Source organism: Ictidomys tridecemlineatus, chromosome 12 (assembly GCF_052094955.1).
Source record: "Ictidomys tridecemlineatus isolate mIctTri1 chromosome 12, mIctTri1.hap1, whole genome shotgun sequence".
NCBI lineage: Eukaryota > Metazoa > Chordata > Mammalia > Rodentia > Sciuridae > Ictidomys > Ictidomys tridecemlineatus.
In genome coordinates this window covers 37,601,130-37,617,730 of record NC_135488.1, presented here as the reverse complement: position 1 = coordinate 37,617,730, position 16,601 = coordinate 37,601,130, and the positions used below count along the sequence as shown (strand labels likewise).

Sequence of the window (16,601 nt, the reverse complement as noted above, 5' to 3'; positions counted from 1 at the left end):
CAGGCCCTAAGCAACTTACTGAGACCCTTTCTCAAAATAAAAAGATTTCATTCCCCAGTACTTCCCAGTGCCCTCCCCTCTTCCCTCCCTGTCCATCCAATTCCTCTACTCTGCTTGTCTCTCTTCAATTCCCCCCTGCACCTTCCCTTTTTTTGTTCCTTTTTTTTCTTTCTTTCTCTCTCTCTCTCTCTCTTTAGCTTCTATGTCTGAAAGAAAACTTCTGACCCTTGATTTTCTGAGTCTGGCTAATTTCACTTAGCATAATGTTTTCCAGTTCCATTCATTGACCAGCAAATGACATAATATGGTTCTTCCTTATGACTGAGTAAAACTCCATTGTGTATATACACCCTATTTTCTTTATCCATTCATCTGTTGATGGGCACCTGGATTGGTTCCATAACTTGGCTGATGTGAATTGTGCTGCTGTAAACATTCGTATGCAGGTATCACTATAGTAAGACAATTTTGGTTCTTTTGGATAAATATTAAGGGGTGGGATATTTGGGTCATTTCGGTTCAGTTCCTTGTTTGGGGGGCGGGGGGAATCTCCATAGTACTTTCCAAAGAGGTTGCACCAATTTGCAGTCCCACCAACAATATATAAGAATATGTAGTTATTCTTACTACGCTGTAGTGATGTAAACTTTTGTGGGGAAGCTACTTAACATTCATGCAAAACCTAAGAAGTCCTACATTTTGTCTCAGTAGCTTCACCTCCAGAAACGCTAAGGTGATTAATCCCTTCAACATCTAGCACATACTTTTCAAACACCTGTTATGTGCTAGGCCTTATACTGAGGGATTTATCATGATAAGAGGAACCTGATTATTATCTGAATAGGATTTGGTTTAAGAAATAATCAGATGAATATGCCATAGAACAATTAACAATGGGCCGGGCTCAGTGGCTCAGAAGCTGAGGCAGAAAGATTGCAAGTTCAAAGCCAGCCTCAGCAATTCAATGAGTCCCTAAGGAATTTAGTAAGACCCTGTTTCAAAATAAAAAAAATAAGTAAAAATAAAAAGGGATGGGGATATAGCTAAGTAGTTAAGCATCCCTGCATTTAACTCCCAGGAACCCATCAACACATGAATGGTTAAAAAAAATACGGTATATTTACACAATGGAATTTTACTTAGTCATAAGGAAGAATGAAATTATGTCATTTCACAAAATTAGAAATGAATAATGGAAACTTGAGTGATTAAAGACTGACAACTACTGGCAAAAGTAGATTTGCTATGGTTGGAATGTGCCCCCTCTAAATTCATGTGTTGGAAATGTAATCCCCAGTGCAACAATATTGGAGGTGGGGCCTAAGGGGAGGTGTCTAGGTCACAAGGGCCCTGCCCTATACAAAAGTGTGCAGGAGTGGATTCTCTCGCTTGCCCCTCTATAATATGTCTGCCATGTTGTAACACAGCACAAAGGCCCTCACCAGATGCTGGCTCCTCCATGTTGGACTTTTCAGCCTTCAGAATTGTGAGAGAATAAATTTCTCTTCTTTATAAATTACCCAGTTTCAGGTGTTCTGTTACAGGAGCACAAAGGAATGGGAAAATTTGCCCTTAAAGACTATTGATGGCCGGGTGTGCTGGTGCACGCCTGTAATCCCAGTGGCTCTGAAGGCTGAGGCAGGAGGTTTGCAAGTTCAAAGCCAGCCTCAGCAAAAGCAACTCAGTGAGACCCTGTCTCTAAATAAAACACAAAATTCTGGGGATGTGGCTCAGTGGTCGAGCACCCCTGAGTTCAATTCCCCCAGTACTTCCCCCCACAAAAAAAAAGAACTGTTGGTGTAGTGTGCATTGATTGTGCATAAAACCACAAAAAATTGAAACAAGCTGTCTTAAACACTCCTGCTTGCTTTGTAGAGCCTATGGGTGTAGTGTTTAGAATACGAATTCTAAAACCTACTAGTCCTGTGACCTTGGCGTTTTACAGACATTCTCTGAGACTAATAGTTTTTCCATCTGGTTATGAAAATTCAAAAAGACAGATTCATTCATGAAAGGAGTGCCACCAATACTGGGTACTGCTCTGGGCACTGGAGATATTACAGAGAGCAGAAGAGTGTACTAGAAGGCGAGATAGGCAAATAGCACCTACCAAGAAGACATTTCTCATCTCCTTCAACTTGTTCGGGCTGGTGCATCCCTCAGCATGTGGCCATGTCACTGCAATCCTTGCTTCTGTGGTCACATCACTTTCTCTGGGATCTTCTGTAATGGAACTCCATTCATAAGGACCCTTGCTACCACATCAGGCCCACCTGGATAATTCAGGATGAATCACCCCATCTCAATGTCCGTGAAGTTTTCACGTCTGCATGATCAGTTGATATTGATACTACATCCCCTCGTGGCAGTGATAAAGCGCTATTGTCAGGCACTTGGCTCCTGTTCTGGGTGTGAATATGTGTAATTCATTAATATGGCTTTACTCCTGGAGAGAGGAATATCACATAGTCTACATAGGTTCTCTGCAATTCTTTTATTAAAAAAAAATGTTGTCCTTTCTTCCTTATTCATTGGTTTATCCAGTCATTTATTTATAGGAGTATGTCTTCCTAGAACTTTTTATTATACTCTGGGTTATAATATAATACTGTTTTTTTTTCTTTTGTTGTTCAACTGGTTTCAGTTTTGGCTACTGGGAACTGCTTCAGGGTGTTTGCTACAATGTCCCTTTGACATACTTCTAGCATTTTAAAAAAGTAATTTATGGTTCTGTGAAATGCTCCAGGCTCATCATGTTATTTTCCCTGCCCTAGTTCTAGAATCACCCTCTGTTCTTTTTCTTGGAGAAAGATAATTAGAAACCAAGATCTGGGTGCTCACTACCAATAAGTACCAATAAGTCCAGGCCATTTAGCAGACAGACAGGAACATATCCATGTCTACCAACCTTTGTATGCACACCTACATACACTTACTCTGCATCAGTCTGTACGTATAAATAAACACGAGTTCATACTGACATCTCTGATTCCAATATAAGACCATAGGATTCATTCCTGCTTCTTACTTTTACTTGTTTATAAATTTCTCTATATAATGAACTCCAAACCATTCAAACCATTCCTTCCTTCCTTCATAGAATGCATGTCATCTCAGAATACCCCCAAGTCAACCAAATTTACAACTGGAATACGGTGTTCATGTAACTTCTTTCTTGTCTCGAGTCTAACTTTCTAATCAAAGCACCATTTAGGTCATCATTATACCCTATGTCTTTTGTAAGTTTATGTCTTATGTTTGTAATACAGTTAGATTTATTTGTCAAAATCTGCTTTCCGTTAAGGGTTTGCCCTATATCCAGATCCAGTTTTTAAAATTTGCCTTCATTAAAGTCCACTCTTTGTGATGCACGGTTCTCTGAGTGTGGAGAGATGTGTATCTGTGTATCCCAGGCCCATTCAAAACTATTCCATCACACTAGGCATTCCCCTGCGTTTCCACTTGATAATCAACCATTCGCCATCTCTCAGCTCCTGACGATCACGGGGCTATTTTCAATCCTTATGGCTTTGCCTTTTCCAGAATGTCATATCAATGAAAACTTTTGGCATGAATCAATGACTCATTGATTTTCATTGGATGATCAGTATTTGATTATATGGATGTACCACTGTTGAATGGTATCATGGTTGCTTCCAGGTTTTTATTATAAATCAAGTTTCTAATAAATATTTGTATGTATGTTTCATATGAGTTTGCTTTTAATTCTCTTGGGAAAATACCCAGAAACATGATTGCTGGATCATATGCTAGGTGTGCATTTAATTTTGTAAAAACTGTACTAAATTGTCTTCCAAAGTGGTTGGGCCAGTTTCCATGCCCAGCAGCAATGCATGGGAGTTCTTTTGCTTTAAATCCATGGCGATATTTAGTGTGGTCAGCTTCTTGGATTTAGCCATTTGAATAAAGTCGCTTTTTTTTTAAAGTAATTCATAAAATCTTTGAAGAGTACACATTTAAAAATCAACTAATGGGGCTGGGGTTGTGGCTCAGTGGTAGAGCGCTCGCCTCACACATGTGAGACCCTGGGCTCGATCCTCAGCACCACATTAAAAAAAAAATAATTAAGTGAAATAAAGATGTCGTGTCCAACTACAACTAAAACATAAATTTAAAAAAAAAGTACTCTGACTTAAAAAAATCAGTTAATATGTGATGTTAATAATAATGTTAAAGATTAAAAGCCTAAGTCAGAAGGTTCTTTCCATGTGTCTGTGGTGATGGAGGAAATGTATGCTTTTGCATAAAGAATGGTGCCTGGCACACAGGAGGTGTTTAATAGATGATCCTTTCTCTCCAGCCTGCCTTTTCTCAGGCAGTTCTGCTTTCTTAGGAGGGAAAGCTTCATGATACAGGAAAGAAGGTTGGATGCTGTGCTATCAGCCAGCTGTCATTGGAGGCAGGGTCACTTTTTAGGATGCTTGGTCATTACACCTGCTCCAGGTACAGAGAAGGCAGGGCCTCAAGTCTGTGGAAGATATTCTGACAAACTCAAAGCCCTTCCCACCCTTCTCACTTTTCTAGAACTCTCTACTACATGGCAACTGAGGAAGATAGGAAAGCAGAAGGAAGGGAAAGGGACTTTTTACTTTTTACTTTTTTTTTTTTTGCCCTCCTCAGAGACTGTCCAAATTCCTATTTATGAACTTGTCCAAGTTCCTGAACTATCAGTAACAGCCAGCAGTATCCTGTCCTCATAGGTCTGAGTTCAAGCTCTTGGGCCTGCTCCTCTGAGTACCTCTGCCCCTTTGTTCTCCAGTCCTGGGGGTGTATAGCTGCTTCTTGCAGCTGCCCCTCCCTGAATAAACTCAGCATCCTCTTCCGCTCTTTCAGTCCACACTGGTAACTCCCTCTATCTTTGGTGGAATATCTAGCATGGTTTGCATTTTTCTGTTGTCCTTAGATTCAGATATTTGGGTTCTTTGTTGGCTAATAAAAACAGTGCCGCAGGTGGGTATAGTATTGCACACCTGTAATCCCAGCAATGCAGGAGGCCAAGGCAGGAAGATTGCAAGTTTGGGGCCAGCCTGGCCAACTTAGCAAGACCCTGTGTCCAAACAAAAAACAGAAAGGTCTGGGAATGTAGCTCAGTGGTTGAGCACCCCTGGCCCAATCTCCACAGTACTCCTACAAAACCTGTCTCTGGGGACACATCACTGTGCTGTCTCACCTGCCTCTGGATGCTCCTGCCCCCTCCCATCAGTGTATACCACCCCTGCTCATTAGTCCCTATTTTTTTAGGGAAGCCATTGCCTTAAACACGTACACTGGGGCTGGAGCTTCCTTTAAGTCAAGAGCTGAGGCAGGATTCAGGAATCGTTTTTTATCCACATCTTTATTTTTCCTGTGCAAATGTCAACGCAGGCATAATTAATAGTTAAGGCTTTAAAAATATATGCATTTTGAGAAAACATTGCTACTTACATTTTGCTGATGCTATGAGATTGGATCAACAACCTTTAATAGACCTTCTTATTCATTTTTTAAAAGTTAAAATGGTCAAATGACCCACAGTAAATGGTCAAATGACCTGCAAGAAGAGACCCATGTAAGTCCAAAATACATAATTGAAAATGAAGTACTTTTGGCATGAACTATATTAGGACCCAACTATGTAATATATGGATTATAACATCAGATCACAGAGACTTTGAAATTTTCAAAGCAAAGTGGAGGATTCTGTCTGATGAGAAGAAGAAAGGAGGAGGAGGGAAGGAGAGAGAGAAGATAAAGGGAATAGAAAAAGAAAGATTCATCATTGTGTAATTTGCAATGTGTATTCAAGTGAAGGATAGAACATGGAAAGTATAATTTGCAATCACAGAACCAAAATATACAAATCTGTTATAAAATGTTAATGTAGTTATATTTATTGGATTAAAAAAAACTAGTTTCTGCAATCTGCAAGCTCTCAGCTAGCTATAAGCTTTGCCTTAGGATGGAATTCCAAGAGGGTTTGAAGCTTCCTTAGGGATGAAGGAGCAGTTTGTAAAGATATGGATATTATGGGTCTCATCTTCTACAAGTCCCGGTCAACAGCATTTTTGACTTGGGATGCTATTCCAGCCTCCAAACTAAAAGCCTCTCCCTGAACAGAGATCTCCTCTTGGAGCTAGAACAGCTCATCCTGGGGGGTCACATAGCCCTAGCAGCGGGCTATCCCCGCAGTGGCAGTTGGTTCCAATCTCCTTTGGGGACTCCCAGCATCATTCTCACCATGCAATGCACTCTCCTCAGAGTTTGTCTAAATTCCTGTGTTTGCCAAATTGCTCTGAGTCCCTGAATGATCAGTGATGGCCCACAGCATCCTGTCCTCAGAGGTCCCAGTCCTAGGACAAGAACGGAAGCTGTCTTGGAATCCCTTTTGGCAAGTGAAAAGGGGACACCGCTCTTCCCCTAAAGAGAAGCTCTATTCTAGGAAGCAGATCCTGGTGTCACTGTGGCTGCATATGCCAAGGAGGAGTCTAGTATTGCTTTGCCAACTCGAAGGGGCCTCCCACAGAATTTGTGCTTGCCACAGAACCACCAAAGGCTGGGGTTTCTGGGGGTCCCAGCAAGCATGTAAGGAGACATCAGACTCAGAAATACATCCTCAGACCGTCTCATATAAGATAGAATTTGCGTTTCTGCCTGTCCTTTAAGCTATTTGTTATATTTTACTTTTTTAATATTTATTTTTTAGTTGTAGATGGGCACAATACCTTTATTTATTATTATTTTATTTTTTATGTGGTGCTGAGGATCGAACCCAGTGCCTGACGCATGCTAGGCGGGCGCTCTACCACCGAGCCCCAGCCTTAGCCCCTCTTGTTATATTTTCATAATGGGATGGTTGATAGAGTGAGGTTGGAGGTGAGGAAAAAGAAAGGGTGACTAAGTAATCTTCCACTTGTAGGAAAATTAGGTTACAAGTCCTAAAAATCTCTTCATGGATTCCATAAACAAAACAAAACAAAACAAAACAAAAAATTGGGCCAGCATGTAGCACACACCTGTGGTCCCAGCTACTTGGGAGGCTGAGGCAGGAGGATCACTTGAGGCCAGGACTTCAAGGTCAGCCTGGACAACATAGTGAGAATCTGTCTCAAAAGCAAATTATTACAGTTCCCCATACATCCTTGCATGTGCTTGGACTGAGGACACTGCACATTTCCCTGCCCTGCTTGGAATTTCATGAAGGTCGCACAGAAACCTGGCACTTCCCTGGAGCTGACATCCTGAGTCCCATTTTCTAGAGAAGAAAACCAAAGCTCTCTCCTGCAGTCACATTGCTTGCAAAGGATGAGCAGAATGCAGGATGAGGAATGCAGCCCCGGCTGAGTCCTCTGCCACACAGTTGCAGATATACAGCGCTGCACAGAGAGTCGGCCCCCACGGAGCAGCTCATTTTCACTACTGCTTGGCCTCTGTCTTTGCAGCCTCCTCAGGAGCCTCCGCATCAGACGGGGGGCCGCTCCCACTGCCCTTCACCTGGCTCTCCAGCTGGCTGAGCCGCTGCTTCACCTTCATCTGGTTGGTGTTATACTCTGCCAGGAGCCTCGCAAACCTGGTCTGTAGCATGTCCAGGGAGGACTCCAGGTGCTCCACCTTCTCCTCGATGTCCTTGGGGTCTGCCCCAGCCTTGGCCACATCCTCATCGATCAGGTTGTCCTTCATCAGGATCTGCCGTCCCTTCTCCTCCAGGGCCTTCTTGGCCTCAGGGTATTCGGTGAGAGCCTCCATCAGGTCATCCTTGGACAGGCAGAACAAGTCCGAGTAACCGATGCTCCTGATGTTCGCCGTCCTGCGGTTCCCCGACTTGCTCCCCTTGATGTTTAAGATGCTGATCTCCCCAAAGTAACTGCCATCGCTGAGGACCACAAACTGGGTGATCCCATCATCGGCCACCACAGCCAGCTTGCCCTCCTTGATGATGTACATCTCCTTTCCAATGTCCCCCTTCTTGCAGATGTAATCCCCAGGGCTGAACACGGTCGGCCGCAGCTTCAGCACCAGCTCCACCAGCAGCCCCGCCTCGCAGTCCTGGAAGATGCGGACCTTCCTGAGGGTGTCCAGGTGCACGTTGATGGCGATCTCGGCTTTCAGCTTGTCTGGAAGGCTCTTGAGCACCTCCTTTTCATCCACCGTCTTCCCGTTGGCCCACAGGTAGTCAAACCAGCGGATAACCCGCGTCTCCAAGTCCTTGGTCACCTTGCGGAACTGCATGTACTGCTTGATGGAGTCAATCTTAGCCTGGAACTCTGCCCTCGAAGCATTCATGTTCGAGATCATGGAACCCACGTTGCCCACAATGGTGGCAAAAATCAGAACACCCACCAAGAAGTCAATCACCACAAAGAGATACTCCCCGTCCTTCACGGGGGGTGGAGTCTCACCAATGGTGGTCAGGGTCAAGGTGGACCAGTAGAGACTGTAAATGTACTTCCTGGAGAGGCGAGCATGCTCTGGCTTGGAGATATTTGGGTAGACCCAGGAGTCTGTTCCGAAACCGATGAACTTGGAGATGGCAAAGTAGATGCAGGCATTCCAGTGGATGATGACGAGGATGTACAGGACCAAGTTCCCAATCCTGAACACATTGGGGTAGCTGGTCCTCGTCTCGGTGCGGTCAAAGAATTCAAAGAGGCGAGAAAGTCTCAGCAGGCGGTTGAACCTCAGTTCCGGGTAGTTCATGCCCCACTTTATATAAGCCAGGTCTGTGGGGACCAGGGACAGTACATCCAGCTTGAACTGCATGGACTTTGTGTAATGTTTCCACAGCCTGCTAGTATCCTGGACCATCAAGCCTTGCTCGAGGAAACCTAAAGAAGAAAGAGAAGGTCACGTGGGCATCAGAGCACCTGGCTTTCTTTGGTCATGGGCAGAGAAAGGTATTTTATACCAGGGCTACACACTATGCAGTGACACCTAGGCAAGGGCAGCAGCTTCCAAGAGCAGCGCCACTGCTGTGGGAAACTCACACTCACGGATTGTCTTCGATGACGTTGTAATGCATTCTATTCAGCTTTTCAAAAACCAGATCAGTTGGGTCATGTTGCAAATAGATTGGGTATCATACATGTTGGCATCCTGACCTTTACGTTTCCTGTTATATTTTCACCATCAGATGGTGGCAGAGTGAGGTTGAGGAGGGAAAAGAGGAAGGGTGACTACATAATCTTCCATTTCTAAGAAAATCAGATTACATACAAGTCCTAAAAATCACCTCATGGATTTCATAAAAAAATAATTGGGCCTGACATGGTAGCACACACCTGTGCTCCCAGCTACTTGGGAGGCCGAGGCAGGAAAAGATTATTACATTTTAAAGGATAAATGAAAATTTGTATATATGATTTATATATAATATAATTTTAATATATAATTATATAAATGTATACTTACATATATTACTATTAATATATATAATTCATAATTATACATGTATTATCTATATACATAAATTTATATATAACTATATTATTTATAAATTATACATGATTGTATGAATTTACAATGTATATAATTTTATGATTTATAAATTTTATACAACTTATTTTATAAATTATACTTTACAAATATTGTATAATATACTTTGTTTTTTAAGTTATATATTATGAATTAATAATTATTATTTATATAATATATAAATTGTAATAGTTCATATAAATATATAGAACTTTAAAATACATAAAAATTATAAAAATAAAATATAGGACTGGGGTGTGGCTCAGAGGTAGAGCACTTGCCTAGCATGTGTGAGGCACTGGGTTTGATCCTCAGCACCACATAAAAATAAAGATACTCTATCCACCTATAATTTAAAAACAAATATTAAAAAATAATAAAATAAAATATATATATATAAAATTTAAAATGTACAAAATCATAAATTATATATTTTATGATATATTTTATTTTATAAATCATGTGAAATTTATAAAATCATATATTTTCTACATGTATACATTATTATTTATGAAGTTGTATATCATATATAAATTTAAATGGGTACCTATATGTGTGTATTGATTTTAAAAGGGGCTTTTCTAAGTTAACTTTCAGAGTCAGAGTGAACTAAAGAGTTCACTGCCTGGGGCTGGCTTGAAAATATCCCAGGCAGCAAATAAAAAGGATGGAACGGGGCAGGTGACGGACAGAGGGTAAGAAGCGGGGAAGTGTGAAGCTGGGTGAGGGCCGTCGGGGTCACAATACTGTTCCCTCTGCTTCTGTGCACCCTGGAATATCAGTCGTAAGCATTTAAACACACGGCTCAGATCCTATCAGATCCGTTTCACCAGTCTCATGGGGCACGACCTGCCTTTGAGAAACCCTCCCCAGGACTGGGGCAGCTCCTCCTGGTTGCACATTAGAGTCTCCCAAGCCACTGGAAGTCTGGGGCTGGTGTCCAGAGAGTCAGACTGGCAGGAGACAGGCTGGATGCAGGAGTTAAGAGGTGTTCAGACCACGGCACTCTATCATGGGACTCGTGACCTGCATTCTTTTAGTTTTCGCCATTTCCAAACATGCACAGGAATAGAGAGAATAATATAATGGGTGCTTTTTGAACTTTGGGTAGGCAGCAGAGCCCCCTATGGGTTCAGTGGGACGCAGAGGGCTTGAGCCTGGATGTCTGGGGCACTTCTAACAGGTTCTGGGTGCTGCTGCCACTGGTCCAGGGCCACACTCTGAGGCTAGATGGGGGAGGACTGTCACCTCTGTGAAAATTGGAAATCAAGTCTGTTGTCCACACATGAAGGACACCCCACCTCCAGCCCCTATTCTTCACATCATTCTTTTGTCATCCATTCTTCCTTTGGTGTCTTTGGGGGGACTGGTTCCAGGATCCGCCTACCCGTCCTGCCCAAGGATACAAAAATCCTCAGTTGGTTGAGCCGGAGGACACAGAGGGATAGAAGGGCCATTGCGCGTGTACTTATTGAGTGCCTGGGCTGTCACACAGCATCCTGTGCCTTGACACGTCTTGACACTTCTTTGAGACCTTTCTCTCAGTTCTGATGAGTTTTCCCCTTGGATCATGATCCACAGCCACTTGGTTTCTATGCTTCCCTCTCCCCCAACTTCCTGATGCACCTGGTGTTGCCCAGGGCGGAACCCAGGCATAAGAGTCAACATCTGAGCGAGGGGTCTTGTTGCACCGAACTTGGCTGAGATCAAGGACAGCCAGCCCAATGGGCTGTTCATGGACCTATGAGCCTCTGCAAGCTAATGACGTGCAGCAGAGTGGCAGACCCCCAGGGCTGGCAGGTCACCACATAAGCCTCAAGCCATGCATGGGAGGTCTTCTAAGTGACAGTGTTAGGCACCAGTGTGGGAGGCCGTGTGGCATGACTGGGTAGTGTCTGTGGACTTTGAGCGACTCACACAGTGTCTCTGGCCTTGTTTTCTAAATGAAGAACGGAGACCATCATCCTGCACCTCTTGTCTTGTGCAGTAGTTCCAATGAGAGCACGAGGTGTGTTTGGAATGCTTTATAAACTACGAAGACACACAGAGGTGTGCTTGCTGTGACCAGGCGGTGTTAACATGGACAACTATGGCACAGTTTTTAGTTCAAAAATCTTGAAAGAAACAAGCAGGGCTTTTGCCATTCTTCCTGTGAATTAGAAAAGGGGGCACAGTTCTGAGCCTGAGGGGTGGTGAGTTTTGGTTCTGGCAGAGGCAGTAGAAGGAGGTCTCATGACCTTGGCACTGTCTTCCGAAAGCTACTGAGGAACTTTCCCTTCTGCTCCTGCTACCAGTCTTGAACAGGCAGAGCTTGAAGGGGTCCTTCCAGATTGAAGTGTGGCCTTCTTGCTTTACAGATGACACAACACGGTCCAGAGAGACAGCTTGACCTGCTCAAGGCCCTTCAGTTTTCTGGGAGAGCAGAGCACAGACATTCTGACCCCTGCTCAGGGTCCATTCCAAGGTTCAGCACAGAGAGACCTGGAACAGCAGCACCCATCTTCCTGGTTAAATGGTCCCCAGGCCTCCTGGCCTCTCATGGTCAAAGACAGGTAATGTTCAGCCTGTCATTCTGGATCTCTCTGAGCACTCCATGTGGTACTGGAGATCCCCCCAACCCCAAAGTCTGTGGCCTGGTTCAGAGCAGTCTCCAGGCCTGGGACAGACTCACCTGTCCGAGTGCGCACCAGCATGTCCAAGCCATAAATGACATCTGACGAGTAGTCCAGGACCAACCACAGCATCAGGTGCTCCGACTGGAGCTCATCAAAACAGGCCCTAGACAAACCCAGCATGAGAGATGAGACAGATGGCCGCTTATCAGAACACAGGCCAGGCAGCAGCTTCGTACCGTAAACGTGGCTCCCTTCATGCAGTGACAGTCCTGCTTGCAGGGTTAGAACCCCAGAGTAATAACCCAGGCCTCTGATGAGGAAACAGAGTTTTCTTTTTGTTCCTCCAGCACTGGGGATTGAACCCAGGGCCTGGGGCCTGCTAGGCAAGTGCTCTACCACTGAGCTGCACCCCAGCTCTAGAGACTCGGGTTTTGGAAAGTTATTGTTCCATGGTCATGGGGCTGCTGAAAAGAGCCAAGGGCTGGGAGTGGTAGAGGATGTACTTAGCAAGTCCTGCTTTGAGCCCATTACCAAAAACGAAGGAGGAAGAGCAGGCAGAGGAGGAGGGGGCGGAAGAGCGCTGGGATTGACCCCAAAGAGTGACAGTGAGCTATGAAACCCCAAGAGATGCACTTTTCTAGGCCTCTTGGTAGAGTCAGGGGTATCGTCATGACTTGGATTTTAAATGTCCCCAAAGGCTTATGTGTTAAAGACGTGACTGCAGCCTGTGCTGCACCTGGGAGGTGTGGGACCGTTAGCAGGTGGGGCCTAGTGGGAGGAAGGGAGGTCATTGAGGGCGTGCCCTTGAATTGGAGATGGGGACCTGGCCCCCCAATACTTCATGCTGAGGTGAGCAGCTCCCCCATCACCCACTCCCCATGATATGCTGCTGCTTTGTCACAGGCCCCAAAGCAAAAAATTGCCCATCAAGGGAGAGCTCAGAAGCTGGGTTCAAATAAACCTTTCCTCCTTTTAAGTTGTTTATCTCAGGCTTTTTGTCAAAGTGATAGAAAGATGACTAATGCGTGATCAGAAATGCCACCATGCTGTCTCCCAGAGCAGCAGCTGTCTGTCTTGCAGTCTTGCTCAGGAATGCTTCGAAGCCCACTGTCTAATGTCAGAGGGGAAGGACTTGCCTCTGTGTCCTGGTCTTGCATGCCAGCTCAGCAAAGCCTCAAAGGCACCCCTCACCCTCTCGGGGCTGCATCCTGGTTGGCCCTATCATGCTCTGGAGAGCCCCCAAGTCCTGCCTCTGCATGCTTGTCCTGCAGGCTTGCCTAGGGCCCTCCAGCTACTCTCAGAAGAGCAGCGTATTCGGAGTCCTTGTGCTGCAGGTCTGCTAGGAAGGGCTCCTAGATCCCTGGCTTAACTTGAGAGAGCAGCAGTATGGCCCTCATCCCTGCTCAGGAACTTGCAGCCTGCAGACTTTCTCAGAAATACCCTCAACTCTACCTGCCTGCAGAATAGAGCTGCCAGTCCTGCATCCTCATCTGGTAGCCTGCTCGGGAATGCTCCAAAGGCCCTTACTGAATGTGGCTCCCTCTGGTCCCTCTCCCTGTAGCTCTGCTCAGGAGAGCCTCTGGAGAGCCTCTGGAGCCCCTTCAGAGGAGCAGTATCTTGTCCCTGTATTTACAAACATCACTTCCTAGGAAAGGTTTAACTTTCCCCTGGTGCTTGGGAAGCCCCAATTCACCCCTGCACCTCCCACCTGCAGCTCGCTTAGAAAAGTGCCAAAGCCTGTGCTTCTCTCCAGAGAGCAATAGCTTCTTTTAAACTTCCCAAAGTACATGCTTGCCTAGGAACACCCTGCAAACCCACATCCACCCTCAAAACAGTAGCAGCTTCAATTCACAATAGCTAAACTATGGAACCAACCTAGGTGCCCTTCAACAGATGAATGGATAAAGAAAATGTGGTTCGTATACAAAGAGCGTCTCAAGCCCAGCTTGTCAGCAGTGGCTTAGAGCACCCCCATAGTCCTCTTGGAGAACCTCCTGATTTTATAGGTGGAGAAACTGAGGCACCAGAGAGCTATAAGGTGGCTGTGAGGGGACCAGAACTCTGAGATCCTGGGTGACACTCCATCTTCTGGCCATGGCTGCCCTTACCTGCTCCAGCCCGCCTCGGGTGACGGCCCAGCCCCTGCACCTACCTGCACACGAGCAGACACCAGTTATAGAAGACTGGCACGGCGATGGTGGTCAGCCAGCGGTAGTAGAGGTTGCTGGAGGGATCCATCACAAAGCTTTCCTTCTTCTTTCTGGAAACACACACACTCACAAACAGTTCAGTGTGTTGAAGGGCTGTGGCTTTGGGAGGGTAATTTCAGGTTGACACTGGACAAGTAACTATACACATCAGTGTCCTCTCAGTCTCAGGGACGTCACACGAGGTGTCCCTGAATGGGAATACAGGCTGGAATCCAGGGCAGACTCTGGGGTCCTTCCCTCCCGGCTCAACTCCCCAGGAAGCCATGGTTAAACCACAGTCATGACGATGATATTTTGTGTGACATGTGGCAGCGTCCTTGCCCTTCAGGATTCTGGAAATGAAAATGCTGTCTGGCAATGTCACCAAGGACTAGTGAGGGAGCGTTGGGACCGTCTAGGGGAGCTTTGTGTAAGTGTTGATTCCCAGGCCCTCCCGTCCCCCCTCCAGAGCTGGGGCCTGGAGATGTGCATTGACACCCCGCCTGGGGGTTTCCAAGGCAGCTGCTTTCCCCTGAATATGGAAGCCCAAGAGTGTGCCCTTGGCAGCCCTCCCTGCTTCCCTCACTGCATTTGTGCTAAAATGAGGTTATTGATTTTATTATTATCATCATCTATTATTCCTAAACTGTGAGGCGAACCACCCCATTCGAGTACACCCTGAGAAATTAATGGTTCTATCCAAAGTTCTAGAATTTATGATCTTTTCCCATGAGCTCCTGGGAAAGTCGCAGACATCCTGAGACCAGACACATTTTGAGGTCAGCCGTGAAAACCCAAATCCACACGCTGAGTTTTTGAAGTCATGTGTCAAGCTCTGTGCTCTGAAGCAAAGGGTGTGGCCTGCAAGTTCTTCTCAAAACTCATTTCTGGACCCACTGAAGGGAACCCAAGAGCAGAAGTGAAGCAGAAGTCAGAACAGTTTTGTGAGGCACGTGCAGACAGCCCCTGGCTTAGGTGGTTTAACTTAATGATTATTTTGACTTTACAATGGTGTCAAAGATATGCATTCAGTAGACACCTGACCTTGAATTTGGATCTTTTCCCAGCTTGGTAATGTGCAATCCAATTCTCTCTCCATGCTGGTTGGTAACATGGAGCCATGGCGCCTAGTCAGTCACATGATCTATTATTACCATATATAACAGGCTTTGTGTTGGAGGATTCTGCTCAGCTGTGGGCTAATACGTGTTCAGAGAGGGCTTAAGGTAGGCAGGGCAATGCTCGGAGGTTTGGAGGTAAGGTGTATTCAATGCACATTTGACTTGGGATATTTTCAACTTGAGAGTGTTTATTGGAATGTTGCCCCAACTCAAGTCAAGGAGCATTTGTAGTGGCAAATCTCAGAGTCAAGGCCTGCAAATGAGGCCAAGTTCAGAAGCATATTCAGACATTGCAGGATGGTCCTGCTGGTACACATGGCTTTATTCTCCTTCCTCTTTATCTTTTCTGCTTTCTGGTATGTGTATGATACTGGTGATTGAACCCAGGATCTATATGCCCAGCCCTTTTTAATTTTTATTTTAAGACAGGGTCTTGCTAAATTGTCCAGGGTGGCCTTGAACTTTTGATCCTTGAACTTTTGCCTCAGCCTCCCGAACAGCTGAGATTACAGGTGTGGGCTACTGCACCTTATGTGGGAATTTGTTCTGGCAGCAAAAGGGCTACTGCACTGCTTCCTCTTCTTTATTGGGTACCTTTTAAGGGTTAGGTATTGTTCTAAAAGTTATGTAAATTAATGGTTATAAAAGTTTTTCAAGACAGGTATTATTGCCCCATTGCCCAGTTGAAGAAACCAAAGTGAAAGGTAAGAGATTTTGCCTGTCAAAGGGAGAAACCTATAGCAATCACCTTTGGGACCCTCTGATTTCACTCTTCCACATTCTGGAAGAAGGCATAGTTGATAAAAAAAATGTCTAGTCGTTGAAAAAGACCAGTATGCTTTTACCTGGCATTTGCTAAGAAAATAATATGCAAATATGCATACAGCAGAGTCCTCACAATAATCAAAAAGTGCAAGCAATCTAATCATGCCCTAGAAGATCAGCAACAGAATTCTGTTAGGTCACTTGATGATGTTGTGGAAGAATATGCAGCAATGTGGGAAAACTATTCCTAATATTTTCTAAGTTAAAGAGCAGCCAGGTGTGGTGGCACATGACTGTACTCCCAGTGATGAGGGAGGCTGAGGCAGGGGGACTGCAAATTTGAAGCCAGCCTCAGCGATTTAGTGAGGCCTTGTCTCAAAAAAAAAAAAAAAAATGGCTGGAGATGTAGTTCAGTGGTGAAGCGTTCCCTGGATTCTGTCCTC

General features: G+C 45.0%; 1 protein-coding gene across 1 annotated transcript in view; it reads right to left on the bottom strand.

Annotated features, from left to right (window-relative positions):
• Positions 1-5,337: 5,337 nt before the first annotated feature.
• Positions 5,338-16,601, bottom strand: part of Cnga3 (cyclic nucleotide gated channel subunit alpha 3) — a 40,182-nt gene continuing 28,918 nt past the window's right edge. Inside the window, exons 6-8 of the mRNA XM_005339600.4 lie at positions 14,236-14,343; positions 12,140-12,246; positions 5,338-8,822 (exon numbers count right to left, since the gene is read on the bottom strand). Of these exons, the coding sequence (XP_005339657.1) occupies positions 7,414-8,822; positions 12,140-12,246; positions 14,236-14,343 (1,624 nt within the window). The 3' untranslated portion in view covers positions 5,338-7,413. The remainder of the gene's footprint in view (positions 8,823-12,139; positions 12,247-14,235; positions 14,344-16,601) is intronic.